We start from the raw sequence: 14696 nt of genomic DNA on the forward strand, positions 1-14696 counted from the left end.
GTGATTCAGGTGAAGTCCAAAAGAGTGGTTCTCAAACTTGAGCCTGCGTCAGATTCGCCTGAAGGGCCCCAGTGCTTTGGCATTTTTATATGACTTTGTATTGAAGAACTACTAACCGTTCCTCCTACCGCCTCATGCAGATCATTAATCAGCATACAAAAATTCTCTTTTTATTAAAGTAGAAGCTGGTATATAAGGTACATTATTTCTGTCATTAAAATCAACTGAACTTGGAGAGAATTACTGTAATAAAATTGAGGAAAGAATCTGGATGTTTAATATTCAGTGTATATTAAAAGTGTCTTCTCATTGCCAAAAACCCAACCCTCTTCAGTGAAAAATGAGTATGCTTCTAGTATATCATGGGTAGGTAAGGTACTAAAGATGTGAAATGAATTATATGCAAACCCTACTCCTTTTACTCATAAAAAGGTGCCCAGGAAATTTCATTGAATTTTAGTGGGTTAGTCAAGAATGAACCTGAAAGTTTTGGGGATATCTTGAAATCTGGCCACCACTATAAAACACTACTGCACATGAATTATGACTGACTTGTTGAAAACTAAGCATAGAATAAGAATGATATTTATCAAACTATTAAGAAATTTCATATCTTTTCAAAGTCACCTAGTGTTTTTCTTAGTTCCCCAACAACTCATATCCCAACTTTCCTATCTTAACTTTTACGTGTAAGTTATGACAGAATCAAGCATGTAAGTTAAGCTGCTTCCATTCTTTTATCATCATAGTGTAATGTTTCATACTTAGACATAATTGAGGTGCAGTTTGCCTTTTTTTAATGAGAATTTTTAGTAATAAAACGAGTCTGTTTAGTCTTTTTATATGGTGTGAGAGGAATGTTTATTTTGTACAATAATAAAAGCTATTTTCCATGCTTTCTGGCTAACAAAAACATTTTGCATTTTGTTTCAGAAACAGAAGATTAAAATTAAATTTTCAGGAAAAAATAAACATATAGCTTGATTTCATATTGTTTTTGTATCTCTTGAGAAAGAGCCCCCTGTATTTTAAGTACTGCAATAAGGTTGACAGGAGCTGAAAATGATCAGTTTTAAGATGCAGAATATATGATGATCAAAAGCATATTCTTTAAGGATAGACAGACCTCCATTCAGGGATCTACCACTTACTGTTTCGACTTGAAGAAGTTACTTGTCTTCCAGAGGTTCTATGACCTCCTTAAATAACTGGAAATAATAGTAGTACCTAACTCAAAGGGTTGTTTGAATATTTAGCAAGAGAGTGTACTTTAAGAACTTTTCATGGTCTCTGCCACATGGTAACCACTTAATAAATGCTAGCTTTAATGGTAATAATAGCATGAACATTAGTTATTCTAAGAAAATAGAATCTAATAGGAGAGAAGTCACTGTAAATTCCTAAAATTTTAATCATAGGTGTATAAGCATATATGATTATGTGTAGTATATTAAATTAATTTTTAAGTGCCTAATATTAAGAAATGGTCAACTGCAACCTGCGAAGGTTAGTGTTTGGGGTTTTGTAACAAATAACAAAGTTTGATCATGTTGGCTTGAACAAATTATATGAAGCACATAAACTTGGAGTAGAATATTGGTGGCATTTCTGGTGGAGTGGGAAAGGAATTTTTGATAGTCTAATTGATTCTTATGGTAGGAGATGGTAATGAGCATAAAAGGTTGTGTTGTAAGCATTTTGATTTGGTCAGAACCGAGGGCATGAGTGCATGTAGGCACAGCAGGAGATTCAGATACTGAGGAGGTAGAGCAGCAGGAGTTTAAATCCAGTGATCTGAAATGAAACCTTGGTTTAAAAAGTGGCTGCCACAAGTCACTAGGGGAAAATACATAGCTAACTCTGGTCTTACCCTTCTTTGCTGCAAAGATTATGAACAGATAGGAAGCAGGGTGATCTGTTATATGTCGTGTGTGTATCTTCATGACGAATGGCTCTGAAAAGACCTAAGGGATAATGTGGTGAGATCCTTAGAATTCAGTGTTGGATGCAGTTTTGATGTATATAACCATCCTCTGAGTGTTCTTAAAATTTAGATTCTTTGGATTTATGCTTTATTTTGGGATTTCAAGTTTGAATTAATCAAAAGGGTTTTGTTTTCAGCATGGTGTTCAAGTGTGAAACAAATTAACATGCAATACCTAGAAGCATGTCATCTAAAAATACTGTTCTAATAGGTGACATTATTGTAGTTATAATCAGTTAATGGGGGAGAAAACACTTGAAAATTACAAAGCATAATCAAATTTAAAGTGTTTCCAAGAAACTAAAAATTTTAAAACGTTAGGAGTTTATAAGAATCCTAGGTTTGCGTTTGACTTCATTCTACATTAATTTTTATTATTTGGCAGATAAACCTCTTCTGACAATTATATATAAAGAAGGTCTCTATTTCTATTTCTTATAAAATGTTTTAGTCATTTTTTATGACACATTGAGAGTTTCTTGCTAATGCAGTTCCTATTCACAAGACTGTTCTGAATTGTTAATTCTAACTCCTGGAGATCCTGCTAACATTTAAATTACATTTAAGTCATTTTTCAAGTGTATTTCATCCTTTAAAAATTGAAGAACTACTTTATCCAAGAGAACATCTAGTTTAGGTATTCTCTCTTGTGCTACTGCAGTATACTTTTACTAGCTATTACATTATTTTGTAACTGTATTACCTTATTTGATTCCCTTTTCTTCTCCTCTCCCTCCTGAATTTGTTGTTTGTAGCTTTATTCCTACTTTAGTGTCTGACATTCAGTGAATTAGAGACTCAGTGCTGAGTTAAATGAAATGGATGAGGAACTGTTAATTTTTTAATTTGTGTAAATTAGAAATTTTACTGTCTTACCAATATAAACAAGGATTATTATATAAAACACATAATTTGAATAATTTATTGTGTCAGTTGCCTTTTTGATTAACACGGCACTTGTTCAGATGATGAGTGAAATCTCATAGTGAATTCTGATGGTCTTTGGGCTATTTGATGGTGTTCAGTGGGCGGTAACCTGCTGATGAGTAGTTAACAGCCATGTCCTTTGGCTTATGTGCTTTAATCTGTCAGGTTATAGTTCTGACATAGCTGCGTGCCCATCACTGTTTTCTCACTCCCAGGGATGTGGAGCACCTGTGGTCTGACTGCTAACAGATGGTCTTGCTTTCCAGAGGACTTTTTTGGTTTTTTTGAATTATGAACCCCTTGGAAATCTGATCAAAGTTGGGAACCCTTCTCTCAAGAGAATACTTGTACACTTCTGGGCCAAACGGTTTTTTTACATATAGTCTCAGGGAATCATGGTCTCCTGATGTAGTTGTCAGTCAGGACTTGTCATGTAAAACAGTTAATAACATGAGCCAGTGTAGTAATTTGTCTGTAATGGTAATTCCCATTGTAGGTTTCTTATTTCTTTTGTGTTTTGACAATAGACTTGAGTTGATGTTATAGGGAACCAATACCGCTTATTCAGTGGGTACCTAGTCTCTTTGCTCAGTGTCTGGTTTTTAATGAATTACACAGTGCGTTCGGAATCCGTAAAGCTTGCTACTTTCTGACCCATCTTGTGTAAGTGGGAGGCCCCAGAGACAGTGTTAAAATGCTGGTATTATTGGATGAGGCAATAAAGTGAAAGGTGAAAGTAATTTTTGTTTTTGGTAATGGCCTTGCTTTAGTCGGGCTTCCCTTGTAACTCAGCCAGTAAAGAATCCGCCTGCAATGCGGAGACCTGGGTTCGATCCCTGGGTTGGGAAGATCTGCTGGAGAAGGAAAAAGGCTACCCACTCTGGCCTGGAGAATTCCATGGACTGTATAGTCCATGGGGTCACAAAGAGTCGGACATGAATGAGCAACTTTCACTTCACTTTACCCTGCTGTTACAGCCACGGTTGAACTGGACCATTAGAGAATTTTGACCACACTGATTCAGAAAGAGTCCTGAGAAATCAATTGAGAGATTGCGTACAGTTGTGTCTGAATCTCTGCGACCCCATGGACCATGGCCTGCCAGGCTCCTCTGCCCATGGGATTCTCCAGGCAGGAACACTGGAGTGTATTGCCATTTCCTTCTCAGAAGTAGAATTGCACATAACGAAAATTCTGTTAAATTCAGCAAGGATCATTCTCAGTGTTTCTGAATGCTGTTTCCATTAAACCTAATAGACAATTTAGGATGGATTATTTTTTTTTTGCTAACTTTGCTCAGAGTAAACTCTGTTCTCTTAAGATTCAAGTGCAAAAGACATGCAAGGGCGAGATAGGCCCACACCAATGGAGGCAGTCCCTTAATTTCGACACTGATTAATATCATTTAAACAGTGCAAGTAGTTTAAAGTGGGATATGATAGGGAAGACAGATGTGGAAATTTTATGATATTTTGTTGTATCATCATAAGGAATAGTAGAGCTCTGTGTAGAATTTTGGCATTGAAGAATCATAGCCCTAGTTGCCTTCTCTCCATCTGTTTCTTTTGAACCCTGGAGAGGTGCCAACTATGTTATTTGTTTTGTTTTCTTCTTATCCCTAATTGTTTTAACTCTGAAATTCCAGTCTCCCACTTTTCAGATTTTTTTCCCAATCATTTATAAATATTTGGGACTCAGCCTAGTCACTGTTCTTTACTGTTAACAGCTTTCCATGATTCATCCTTTGAAAAGCAAAAACAAAAACATTATCACTACATCTTCCAAATTCAGTAAGAAAAATTTTACATTCCATTCATACTCAGTTATAATAAAACATACATTGTGCATCAAAATAATTGCTGTGGTTCAAGATGTAGAGGCATTTGTGAATACATTTGTTCAGAAATATTTTTTATTCACTGAGTATCAAGGCATTACTATGGGCCATCTTGAATAGGGAAATCATTTCACTATATAGAATAAAATAATAGAGCTATATGTTAAATGACCATTTTGTGTATTTTATATGGATAGCAAAGATCTTGATGTTAGGGTTTTTTCCTAAGGTTAACTGATAACCAAATTAAGTACAGACTTTACAGGATTCCCTGTTTGAATATAATGAATGAAGAGGCATTTCACTGGTTCACTATTTCAGGGCTCTTTAGTTTGAACCTAGCTAATCAGTCCCGTCTGAGCGCCCACTCTTCTTTACTCACCTTACTACTTACCGTATAGACTAGCCAAAGGGAACTGTTTCCTGGAAGTGCCCCTCCAGTCTCTGGTCCTGAGGTCCTTGAAGACAGAAACCTGTTTGTCTGAATCCTCCTTGTCCAGCTGATGCTCAGCCCTGAATCACATGATGGTTTTAAGTAAATGAGCATTGATTGAATAAATGAGTAATGCTTTTATACACTTTACCTTTGTACCATGTTGATTAAGTCTGAATCCCTAAAGTCCCCCACCAAGACCAGTGTAGGTAACTTCTCCCAAGAATGGTCGCCGGGGTGCCAGTTTTCTCTGAAATATTAACTATTGCATCTTATGTAGGATTTTTGTAAAGTCAGCTATACTTCAATGAAAAAAAGCAAATTATATTCAAATTACAAAAAAAAAATAATGGCAAAGAGAAATCAAAGTTAAAATTAGTATTGTACTACTGCTCACTATCTTCAGGGAAAACTAACTTGTGAGGAAATATGTTAATGAGCGAATTAACTCTGAAAAATTCATGGTTTTTCAGAAGTAAAAGCTTGATGCAAAGGAGAAAAAAAGTGTTTTATAAACTTAACAGTTTTACCAGGGAAGCCCATGTATAGTATAATTACTTTGATATAGGCCTTACCGCATTTCTCCTGTAGGCTGTTTGTACCAGTTAGCTCTGCCTTTGAATACTCTTACATGTGTGTCCTTGGACAGTCTTCATCTATTAAATGGTGACTGTGTTATCTGTACCTTGGATGGTTACCAGGAACTAATGAGATAAGGTATATAAAAATCAGCTGATGCTCAATAAAGGAGAACATAGGGCCTGACGGATTTATGACTCTCAGAAATATCATGCTGCTTCTCTGTCTCCTCATCTGACTCTAAGCTAAGCTCCTTGAAGATAAGGGTTAGTTATGTTTCCTTTTAACCTGCCATTTGTTTGTGTACATTTAATTGTATACATTTAGAATTTGAAGGAACCTATAGAATAAACCTCTTATTTTCTTGTTTAAAATAAAAAAGATATAAACACATAAATTAGAAACTTAGTTTTTATAATTGATAGAACACCTTTTATAGTAGTTAAATGGCTACTGAATGTTGAAAAATAAAGAACCTTATCTCTAGGCTTCCCTTAATGCTATTGACCTTTTTTGTTTTGATTTGAAAACCAGAGCAGCAGAAACAAATCAGCAAAACTGCAAAAGACAAGCATTTTTGATTCTAAATGGGGAATCTGCATGTCCACCTCAGGGAGGGAGTGTGTTGAGCCCCTAGATTTTCCTGTGTTCGTGCTTCTCTTTAACAGGATGTTTCCTTACTCACACCTGTGCCCTCTAAAGAGTGAGACTGCCAACTCAGCTCTGAAGAAATGTACAGATTTTCTTTCTTTAACCTCACGTGTTCACCCTGAGCATTCCCACAGTAGCCAGTTTGTGTCTGTCACTGTGAAAGTGCTGGGGTGCAAAGGGGACCATGACTCAGTCCCCGAAACTCACAGGCCCTTGTAATTGCTAACATCCTGTTTCTGAGATGTCTGCTCTCTTGCGAAGTGTTAGTAAATACTTTGTGATGAAAGGGTTACATGCTTTGGTCGTAGTGAATGCCTTATTTCTGTCTTGTTGACAGAACCAAGAAGTCTTCAATAAAGAAAATGGTTTATTTAATCCAGTATTTTCCTAACTTATTTGACCATAGGACCCCTTTTTTTGTGTCACATGTGTTAATGTCTCAAAGGCTGTAAATGCTCCATAGCCCACAGTTTAAGATCCTGTGCAGATGACTGTGGCGAGATGGGTGCAGTGAGAGCACTAAGGGGTGGAGAGCTGGGGGTCTTCACACAGGTGATTCCACGTTGAATCGGATCTTGAATGATGAGTGTACAGAGGAAGGGAAGGGCAGCTTAGGTCTAGACAGAAGCAACAGAACTGACAAAAGCATAGGTGTTTGACAGGCATGGTCTGTTTAAGGAAATTCCAAATAGTTCAGTGTCATTAGACTGAAGGGAAGAAAGAAGCTATACCAGAGAACGATTTGGGGCCCTTGAAATGTATAAAAAGCCTTGAATAGCGTGAGTATGTGAAGCAGGTAGTACTCAGTTCTTAATTTAAAAGTTATGTGAGGGCTGGTTTGCTTTATATTTAAATTTATGTCAATATAAATTTATATTTATTCTTCAGGGAAAATAAAAAACTGATACAGCTAGTAAAAGTATGAAATAAACCATATGGCTAAATAATCTACTGTGTGCTGCTGTTGCATTCTTAGTGTTAGCTCATGTTACTTTGAAATATCTTTGAGTCTCTGTGAAGATTACATATAGTATACATTAAGAATTATGAAGCTTTTTTTGGTTAAAAGTTTCAGTTTAACTAATTTTTATTTTGGAATTAACCCTGGGAGAATCAGCACATGTGAAGACAGAACAATGTGATACTGTTTTTATATTCTTAAACTGAAATTTTAACTAAGATTTCCATACCATCATTAATACTCATTATGAAATATTGGAAAGTATGAAAAATAGAAAAGAGAAAGTACTTTATTGTCATAGACAAATGTATGTCATTTTTTGCTCGACCAATGTATTACTATTTAACATTTTATATATTTATAATTCTAGTGAACACAGTACTGCTTTTTTACATTTTCCTACATTTAAAGTCGGTATGATATTCCATTCAGTAGATATACCATAGTTTATATAGTTATGGACAGTTTTTGTTTTTTTTTAACCATATGGTTTTTATGTTTTTGTTATACATGTTTTGTGTATATAGTTCCAGAATTAAGAACATGTTTAAAGCTTTTGATGCATGTTATTAAATTATTTCCCAAGACAGCATAATTTATATTATAAATAATATAATTTATATAACTACTGGGATTGAACTGTTAATATTTCAGTAGGTCTTGAGAGCAGTCATCAAAAAGAAAAGACAAAGACTAAAGCAAACCTTGTTGGTCAGTAGTTTAAAAATATGGATCCATATTGTTTATGGGTATAATAGTAAGCAGTATTTCAGTTCATACTTTATGTAAACAAATGTAAGAATTTTCTCCTGATATGATGGCTTTTTTTATTTTTGAGGTATCCATCACGAATTGAAAAAATTGACTATGAGGAGGGCAAGATGTTGGTCCATTTTGAGCGCTGGAGTCATCGTTATGATGAGTGGATTTACTGGGACAGCAATAGGTTGCGTCCCCTTGAGAGACCCGCATTAAGAAAAGAAGGGCTAAAAGATGAGGAAGATTTCTTTGTAAGTAGCAAGCCTTTCTGTTTGCTAGATGTGTAATGATGTAGTTTTTAAAGGAATTCTGTTAAATTTTACGAAAGGTTGTTTTTTTTTTTATTAAGGAAATGCTTATTTATTATACATGGTATTGATCTTAAAAGTTGTTTAAAATAGGATTTTAAAGCTGGAGAAGAAGTTCTGGCTCGCTGGACAGACTGTCGCTATTACCCTGCCAAGATTGAGGCGATTAACAAAGAAGGTACGTATTTGAAATGATCTGAGAATTAAAATGGGATTTATAGTAAAATTTAACTATATTTCTAATTTTAATTAATGCATGTAGTTGTTACATGTAGCTGTTACCTCTCTTTGATTTATACTTAATCAGTCTTCTAATATTCTTTTTTTAGGATAAAAATTTAATTTGTTATGTATTTAATTCGTTATGTATTGTATAGAATAAGATGATACATAATATCCTGCCTAAGTAGAGTATTTAGGTGAGTAGTTGGTTAAAATTTTTCAGCTTTTTCAGCTTTCAGTTGACAGGCTTATATTATACACAGTTTATTTCTGCTTCTCTGTTTCCAGTTTGCTGGCTAAATTATTTTTATGAACATCTTTACCTGAGTGCTAAAGATGCAGGAAAATTCAAATCAGTTCAGGTTGGAAGTAAAACACAGTACAGTATTTTCTGAGGAAAGAGTGAACTTTACCAACATGAGGATTTCATTTCTTGCATCTTTTTCCCTGCCCCCTTTTAATTAATTTTTGTAGATAATTAATTTTCCTATTAGCCTTTTGTGATATCTAACATTAATACAGAGGAAAAGTTACTGAATTTACCAGATACACTGAAATTAACACAGAAATCAGGTGTGCTAGTGTGGCATAAAGCAAGAGAATCTGTTGCACAGAGAATTAATTTTAAAACTTGTAGACCGACTAATTTGAAAATGGATTATAAATAATATTTAAATTATTATTGGAAATATACTTAAATATTTCAAGTTTCTGACTTTAAATCTCATTTAAATAATAATTGTGAAATACTTACATTTTCCAAATCAGTAGTACGCTGCTTTCCTGTTACAGTGATTTCTCAAACTCTACCACTCATTCATTCTTTTTACTAAAGAAACACACTGAGAGAATTCCCTGCAGTCCAGTGGTGAGGACTTGGCACTTTCACTGCTGAGGGCCTGGGTTCAATCCCTGGTGGGGAATTTTAAGATCCCATATGCCATGCAGCAGGACCAAAACCAAAAAACAAACCCACATTGATACGTTTTTTGCAAGAGGAGCATTTAACTTAAGTAAGGAGATACTGACTTTACCTTGTATCTTGAAAGACAAACAAATTAGCTAGAAAAGCAGGGTTGAAGAGGTTTTCTGGCAGAAGAAATGGTATATGCAAAAGAAAAGAAGAGAGACATGCTGTTTTTAAGGAACTGCAAGTCTTTGATGTGACTGGAGTGAAGGATTCCTTTCAGGCTTGTAGAATAACAGAAGAGGTGAAGGAAAGAAACAAGAATTGATATATGAAGTCTCTTGTAGTCTTGCTAAAGAATTTAGCTAAGGATTTAAGCTGAAAATTTAACAAAACAAAAATTGAGGAAAATTAAGATGTAAGAGAAGGTAGAAGAAAACATTTAAAAAGAAATACAGTAAAAAATGTTAAGTGTGAAAAAGTAAGTTACAGTTGTCTGGCTAGAATTGATTATGTAACTTTACAAAAGCCTTAGTCTAATTTATTGGTTTAATTAATTGAAATAACAGATACGGCTGTGAGCTTATTACTGGTCACCTGAGGGACATCTCAGTTGTTAAGTTTTCAGGTTACTTCTTTCCTAGTGGGGCCTTTAAATCATTGTTTACTTAAACTTCTGGAAAGCTGTATTTCAGAGCTCACATTCCCGTGTCTTATATTGGCTCCCCAGGCGTCTAGTTCAGAGCCTAGCACAGAGTTAGGGAATCAGTAACAATTTTTGGAAGGAAAAGAATCCGTTTCGTTAGGTAATAGGATCTTCCCCAAACAGAAGAAAAACCATGACTAATTCCCTGCTCCTTGGAAGAAAAGCTATGACAGACCTAGACAGCGTATTAAAATGTGGAGACATCATTTTGCTGACAAAAGGACCATCTAGTCAAAGCTATGGTTTTCCAGTAGTCATGTATGGATGTAAGAGTTCAACTGTAAAGAAAGCTGAGTGCTGAAGAATTGATGCTTTCAAATTGTGGTGTTGGAGAAGACTCTTGAGAGTCCCTTGGACTGCAAGGAGATCAAACCAGTCAGTCCTAAAGGAAATCAGCCCTGAATGTTCATTAGAAGGATGGATGCTGAAGCTAAAGCTGCAATTCTTTGGCCACCTGATGCGAAGAACTGACTCACTGGATAAGACCCTGTTGCTGGGAAGGATTGAGGGCATAAAGAGAAGGGGGCGACAGAGGCTGAGATGGTTGGATTGCATCACCTACTCAATGGACATGAGCTTGAGCAAGCACTGGGAGATCATGAAGGACCAGGAAGCCTGGCGTGCTGCAGTCCATGGGGTTGCAGAGAGTCAGACTTGATCTTGGCGACTGAACGACAACAACCCAAACAGAACAAAATTAAACAGTGCTCTCTGTTTTCATTATGAGAAATTTCTTTAAATGTGCAGAGCTTTGAGACCTTTCTTTCAAGCGTGAAGCTTCTTTTACAAAGCATTTGCATACACACATGCAGGACATACTCAGAAACAAGCCACCCTCATTTTTTATCCTCTCCCGTTTGTCCATAGGCATGTAATACAGAAATGTAAGCTTACATCAGTGGAGGAATGATGTTACTCATTGCAACCTCTGCCATTTCAAGAGCAGTTTGAGGAAGCCCTTAGTGAAATATTGGCAGATATAACTTGTTTTTTAAACATTTTCTGGGGGAGGTATTAATTTGGTGATTTTTCTGTGTGTCCCACAAGCTGAATGAGCCTCCCTTGGTCTCCTGCCACCATCCTTCCCCTCCCCCCTTAAAAAAGGAGGCCCTCAGAGCACCTTGTTCACTGCAGAAGCTAAACAAAACTAACAAATGTGGACATTTAGGTACACATAATATGTCTTGGAGGAGTTGAAGAGAAGGGGGCAAATCACTTTAGACTGGAGTGATCAGGGAGGTTTTCATATGACGGGTGGGATTTGAAGAGCTGATCTTTGAAGAGTGGGTTGGAGTTGGGAAAGGAAAAGGTGCCACAGCAGGGGAGACTGTCCTCAGAGGCGGGGGGTAAGTGTATGGTCAGCGTGGTGCAGAGTTTGCCCTCATCTGCAGTGCCACGTGAGGAAGGAGGAGGGAGGGGCACGAATGGTGGTAGTGTAAGGGGCACAAGTGGTTTTTCAGTCTCACAGTCTTCACGTTCTTGCTCTTCAGCTGCTCCATTTCTCTCATAATTTGGGTTTAGTTCTTTATGTCCATGATTTGTATGTAATGCTAATTATAGAAAGATATGAAATCAGTGGTATTACAAAGAAAAGATCTTTGTACATTGATTTATTGGCTTTGATGCCAATTGTTTATTCCTCTTTTGTAAAGATCAAATATCTGTTTACATCAAGTGTCACTCAGCCCACGTTGGTTTGGTACAGGAAATAATAGAAGAACCCTGGGATTTCCATAAATATAAAATCTGTATAATTTATATGTTTTCTGATAGTACTGACAAGCATGAAAGCATGGAGTCTGTAACGAAAAGTGAGTGTCCTTTGAAAGAGTCATGTAAATAAAATCGTGAATCCCAACAGCAGGATGGTTTAGTGGGAAAGACACGGGAATCAGGGTTTTAGGGAATGGCTGTGCTGCTGATAAACTGTCATTGGATGCAGCATTTCATTTCACTGGAGGTCAGTGTTTTTATCTGCACAGGAAGATGGTCATGCCAATGATACGTAAAATGGTGTGTAGCTTAAAAGCCCAGGAATCTGTAATTCTTGTTTGCCAGTTAACTAATATTGCAAAGAAATAATTCTTCCCTGAGAAAAGGAATAATCCTTTCCTGAGATGTTTCTCCCAGATTTTTCTCTCTGTTATTTAGAAAGAAACTTTCAAAGACAGCAAATGATGATTCTTAGAAATATTATTCACTTTTGTAAATAATTTTATTTTCTTCAGATATATTATAACATAACTGATATGTTACTTAAACATATATTTGTTATAAATTTTAAAATCCTCCATTAAAAATCAGAGTTATATGCAGCTAACTTATCAAGATGGAATTTGTGCACTCCTTAAGGGAAATCAGAGGTATTTTTACAGTGAAATAGACCATGAACTCCATACACTTGATGTTTGCAGTTACTGCAGTCATAGGGTGTTTATTTGTGTCAGGGCATTACTTTTTTGATATCAGGTGTTGCTGTAAGACTGAATTATATTTTCTAATGATCCTGACTCGCTCCTATTTCAGGAACATTCACAGTTCAATTTTATGATGGAGTAATTCGTTGTTTAAAACGAATGCACATTAAAGCCATGCCTGAGGATGCTAAGGGGCAGGTAAGAGTGTTCAGCATTCCTAGCTTCCCAAAGGGATGTCTTCTTGAATGGTGACTGATAAAATATATATATATTTTCACATATATATATATTTTAAAGTGGACTAATTGTAGGATTATGTGCTGATAGCCCCAAATAGCAGCAAGAAAGAGAAACTTAGAATGTAAAATCAGTTATACACTTGATTTTTGCTTCTTTGGTTTTAGACCTGCCCAAGTTACAGGTCACTAGTTTCTGTTCCAGGTGAAAGCCCAGCATCCACTAAGCTGGTGTTGTCCTAGCGACCCAGCTGGATCGTGTAACCAGTCTATGGGAAGTGAGGTGAGTGCCTTTTTTGTTAATTCTGTTTCGTTTTTCCTGGTATATGGTTATCATTTAGAAAGTTAATTTTTAATATAAAATTTTATATTGAGTTTCTTATCTTCTTCTTTTCTTCTGTAAATCATAGTCATTAATTTTCTTTCAAAAGGCGCTTACCTGACACTCTGTAGGCTGTTTCAGGTAGGGCTTTCTGAGTTATATGATGTAAGCAGTGTATTACATGCTCTGTCACTGCTCAAAGCAAGAATGAACGGTAAGCATTTGAAAGAGAATCTGGGATGAAGTAAAAACCATAATTCTATTGATTGAATATGTTTCCTGAAATACTGGAAAGAAAAGGTGCCAGTAGAAATTTAAAATGTTTTCTTTTATGTTCTGCTGTTATTTGGGATTTTCAGCACCTGGACCTACAATTAATTTTAAGAAATTGAAAGTGATCTGTAAAAATGTCTAATATGGAAATATGCTACATATTTGTTGCATACCATGTGGTGAAAAATGTCATCCTAAACTGTGTTGAAATCACGTGGTCAGTTCCAGTCAAGTGTATACATTTAGCAGACTACCTACTGCTATATTTGGGGTGTAGACTACCACAGTTGAAACATTATTTTTGTTTTCTGAGAAGCTGGAATGTTTTAAATTACCTGGTTTTCAAAAATGTAGTTTTGAAATCAAGTAGCAGAGTTTTTTTCTTCAATTAATATGGAAATGCAATTTAAATGGAAATACTTTTGATCAGGAAATTGCTTTGTGTCTTTCTACTTGTATATATAAATAAAATGTTCTCAAGCATTCAATGGTGTGATTCCTTGGTTACTGTGCAGAAAGATTGATTGAGACATTGGCAACTTAGTTTAATATATACTGTTTAAAATTCTCAGTTTTTATTTTTTTTTGCTTTAAAAGTGTTTTTTTGTTCATTCAAATATTTATGTGATGGCACTAACTTTAAAACTCTTATTTTTTCCCAAGTGACACTGAACCAGTTTGGTTTGTGGTAAAATAAGTTATAAAAACTAATTTTTTGGACATAGTGCATGTTTATTTTTAATGAGTATTTTAGTCACACCGTGATGTGTGGTAACATTAAAATCAATATTAAAATACAAACTCCTAAAAGAAAATATTAGTATATTTCTTTTAATTTTGTTTTTTTCATAGTTTTTAATTACAAGCACATTAAAGACATGTATAGGATTATTTTTTATAAAATATTCTTATATTTTGAGTATCTTTTTCCCCCAACAAGTTTTTGATTTGTTTTCACCTAGGTCATATAATAAATCAGGTATTGTTTAAACAGTAGTAAGAGAATCCAACTTTGCATGCCATCTTCTAAATTTTGAGTCCTTTGAGAATTTCTTTGTAAAGATATACAGTAAAATTTCTTTTGCTTAACCAGCAAAGGATAAGGAATCAAATAAATGCACTATGGGAATGTTTTTCTCTAAACTTTGTGTAGCTTTTTCTCACCTATTCTTTT

The 14696-nt window shown here is 35.3% G+C and overlaps 1 protein-coding gene across 7 annotated transcripts in view; it reads left to right on the forward strand.

Moving 5' to 3' along the window:
* The window catches only part of PHF20L1 (PHD finger protein 20-like 1), a 69829-nt gene that overhangs the window by 8928 nt on the left and 46205 nt on the right, over positions 1-14696 (forward strand). For 4 of the 7 annotated variants that reach the window (XM_018058578.1, XM_018058583.1, XM_018058579.1 and 1 more), the window contains exons 3-6: positions 8211-8382; positions 8533-8617; positions 12801-12889; positions 13133-13210. In XM_018058578.1, the coding sequence (XP_017914067.1) occupies positions 8211-8382; positions 8533-8617; positions 12801-12889; positions 13133-13210 (424 nt within the window). The remainder of the gene's footprint in view (positions 1-8210; positions 8383-8532; positions 8618-12800; positions 12890-13132; positions 13211-14696) is intronic. The other 3 variants (XM_018058581.1, XM_018058582.1, XM_018058584.1) reach the window with 1 other exon arrangement.

The sequence above is a fragment of the Capra hircus genome, chromosome 14 (assembly GCF_001704415.2).
Source record: "Capra hircus breed San Clemente chromosome 14, ASM170441v1, whole genome shotgun sequence".
In the NCBI taxonomy this organism is placed as follows: domain Eukaryota; kingdom Metazoa; phylum Chordata; class Mammalia; order Artiodactyla; family Bovidae; genus Capra; species Capra hircus.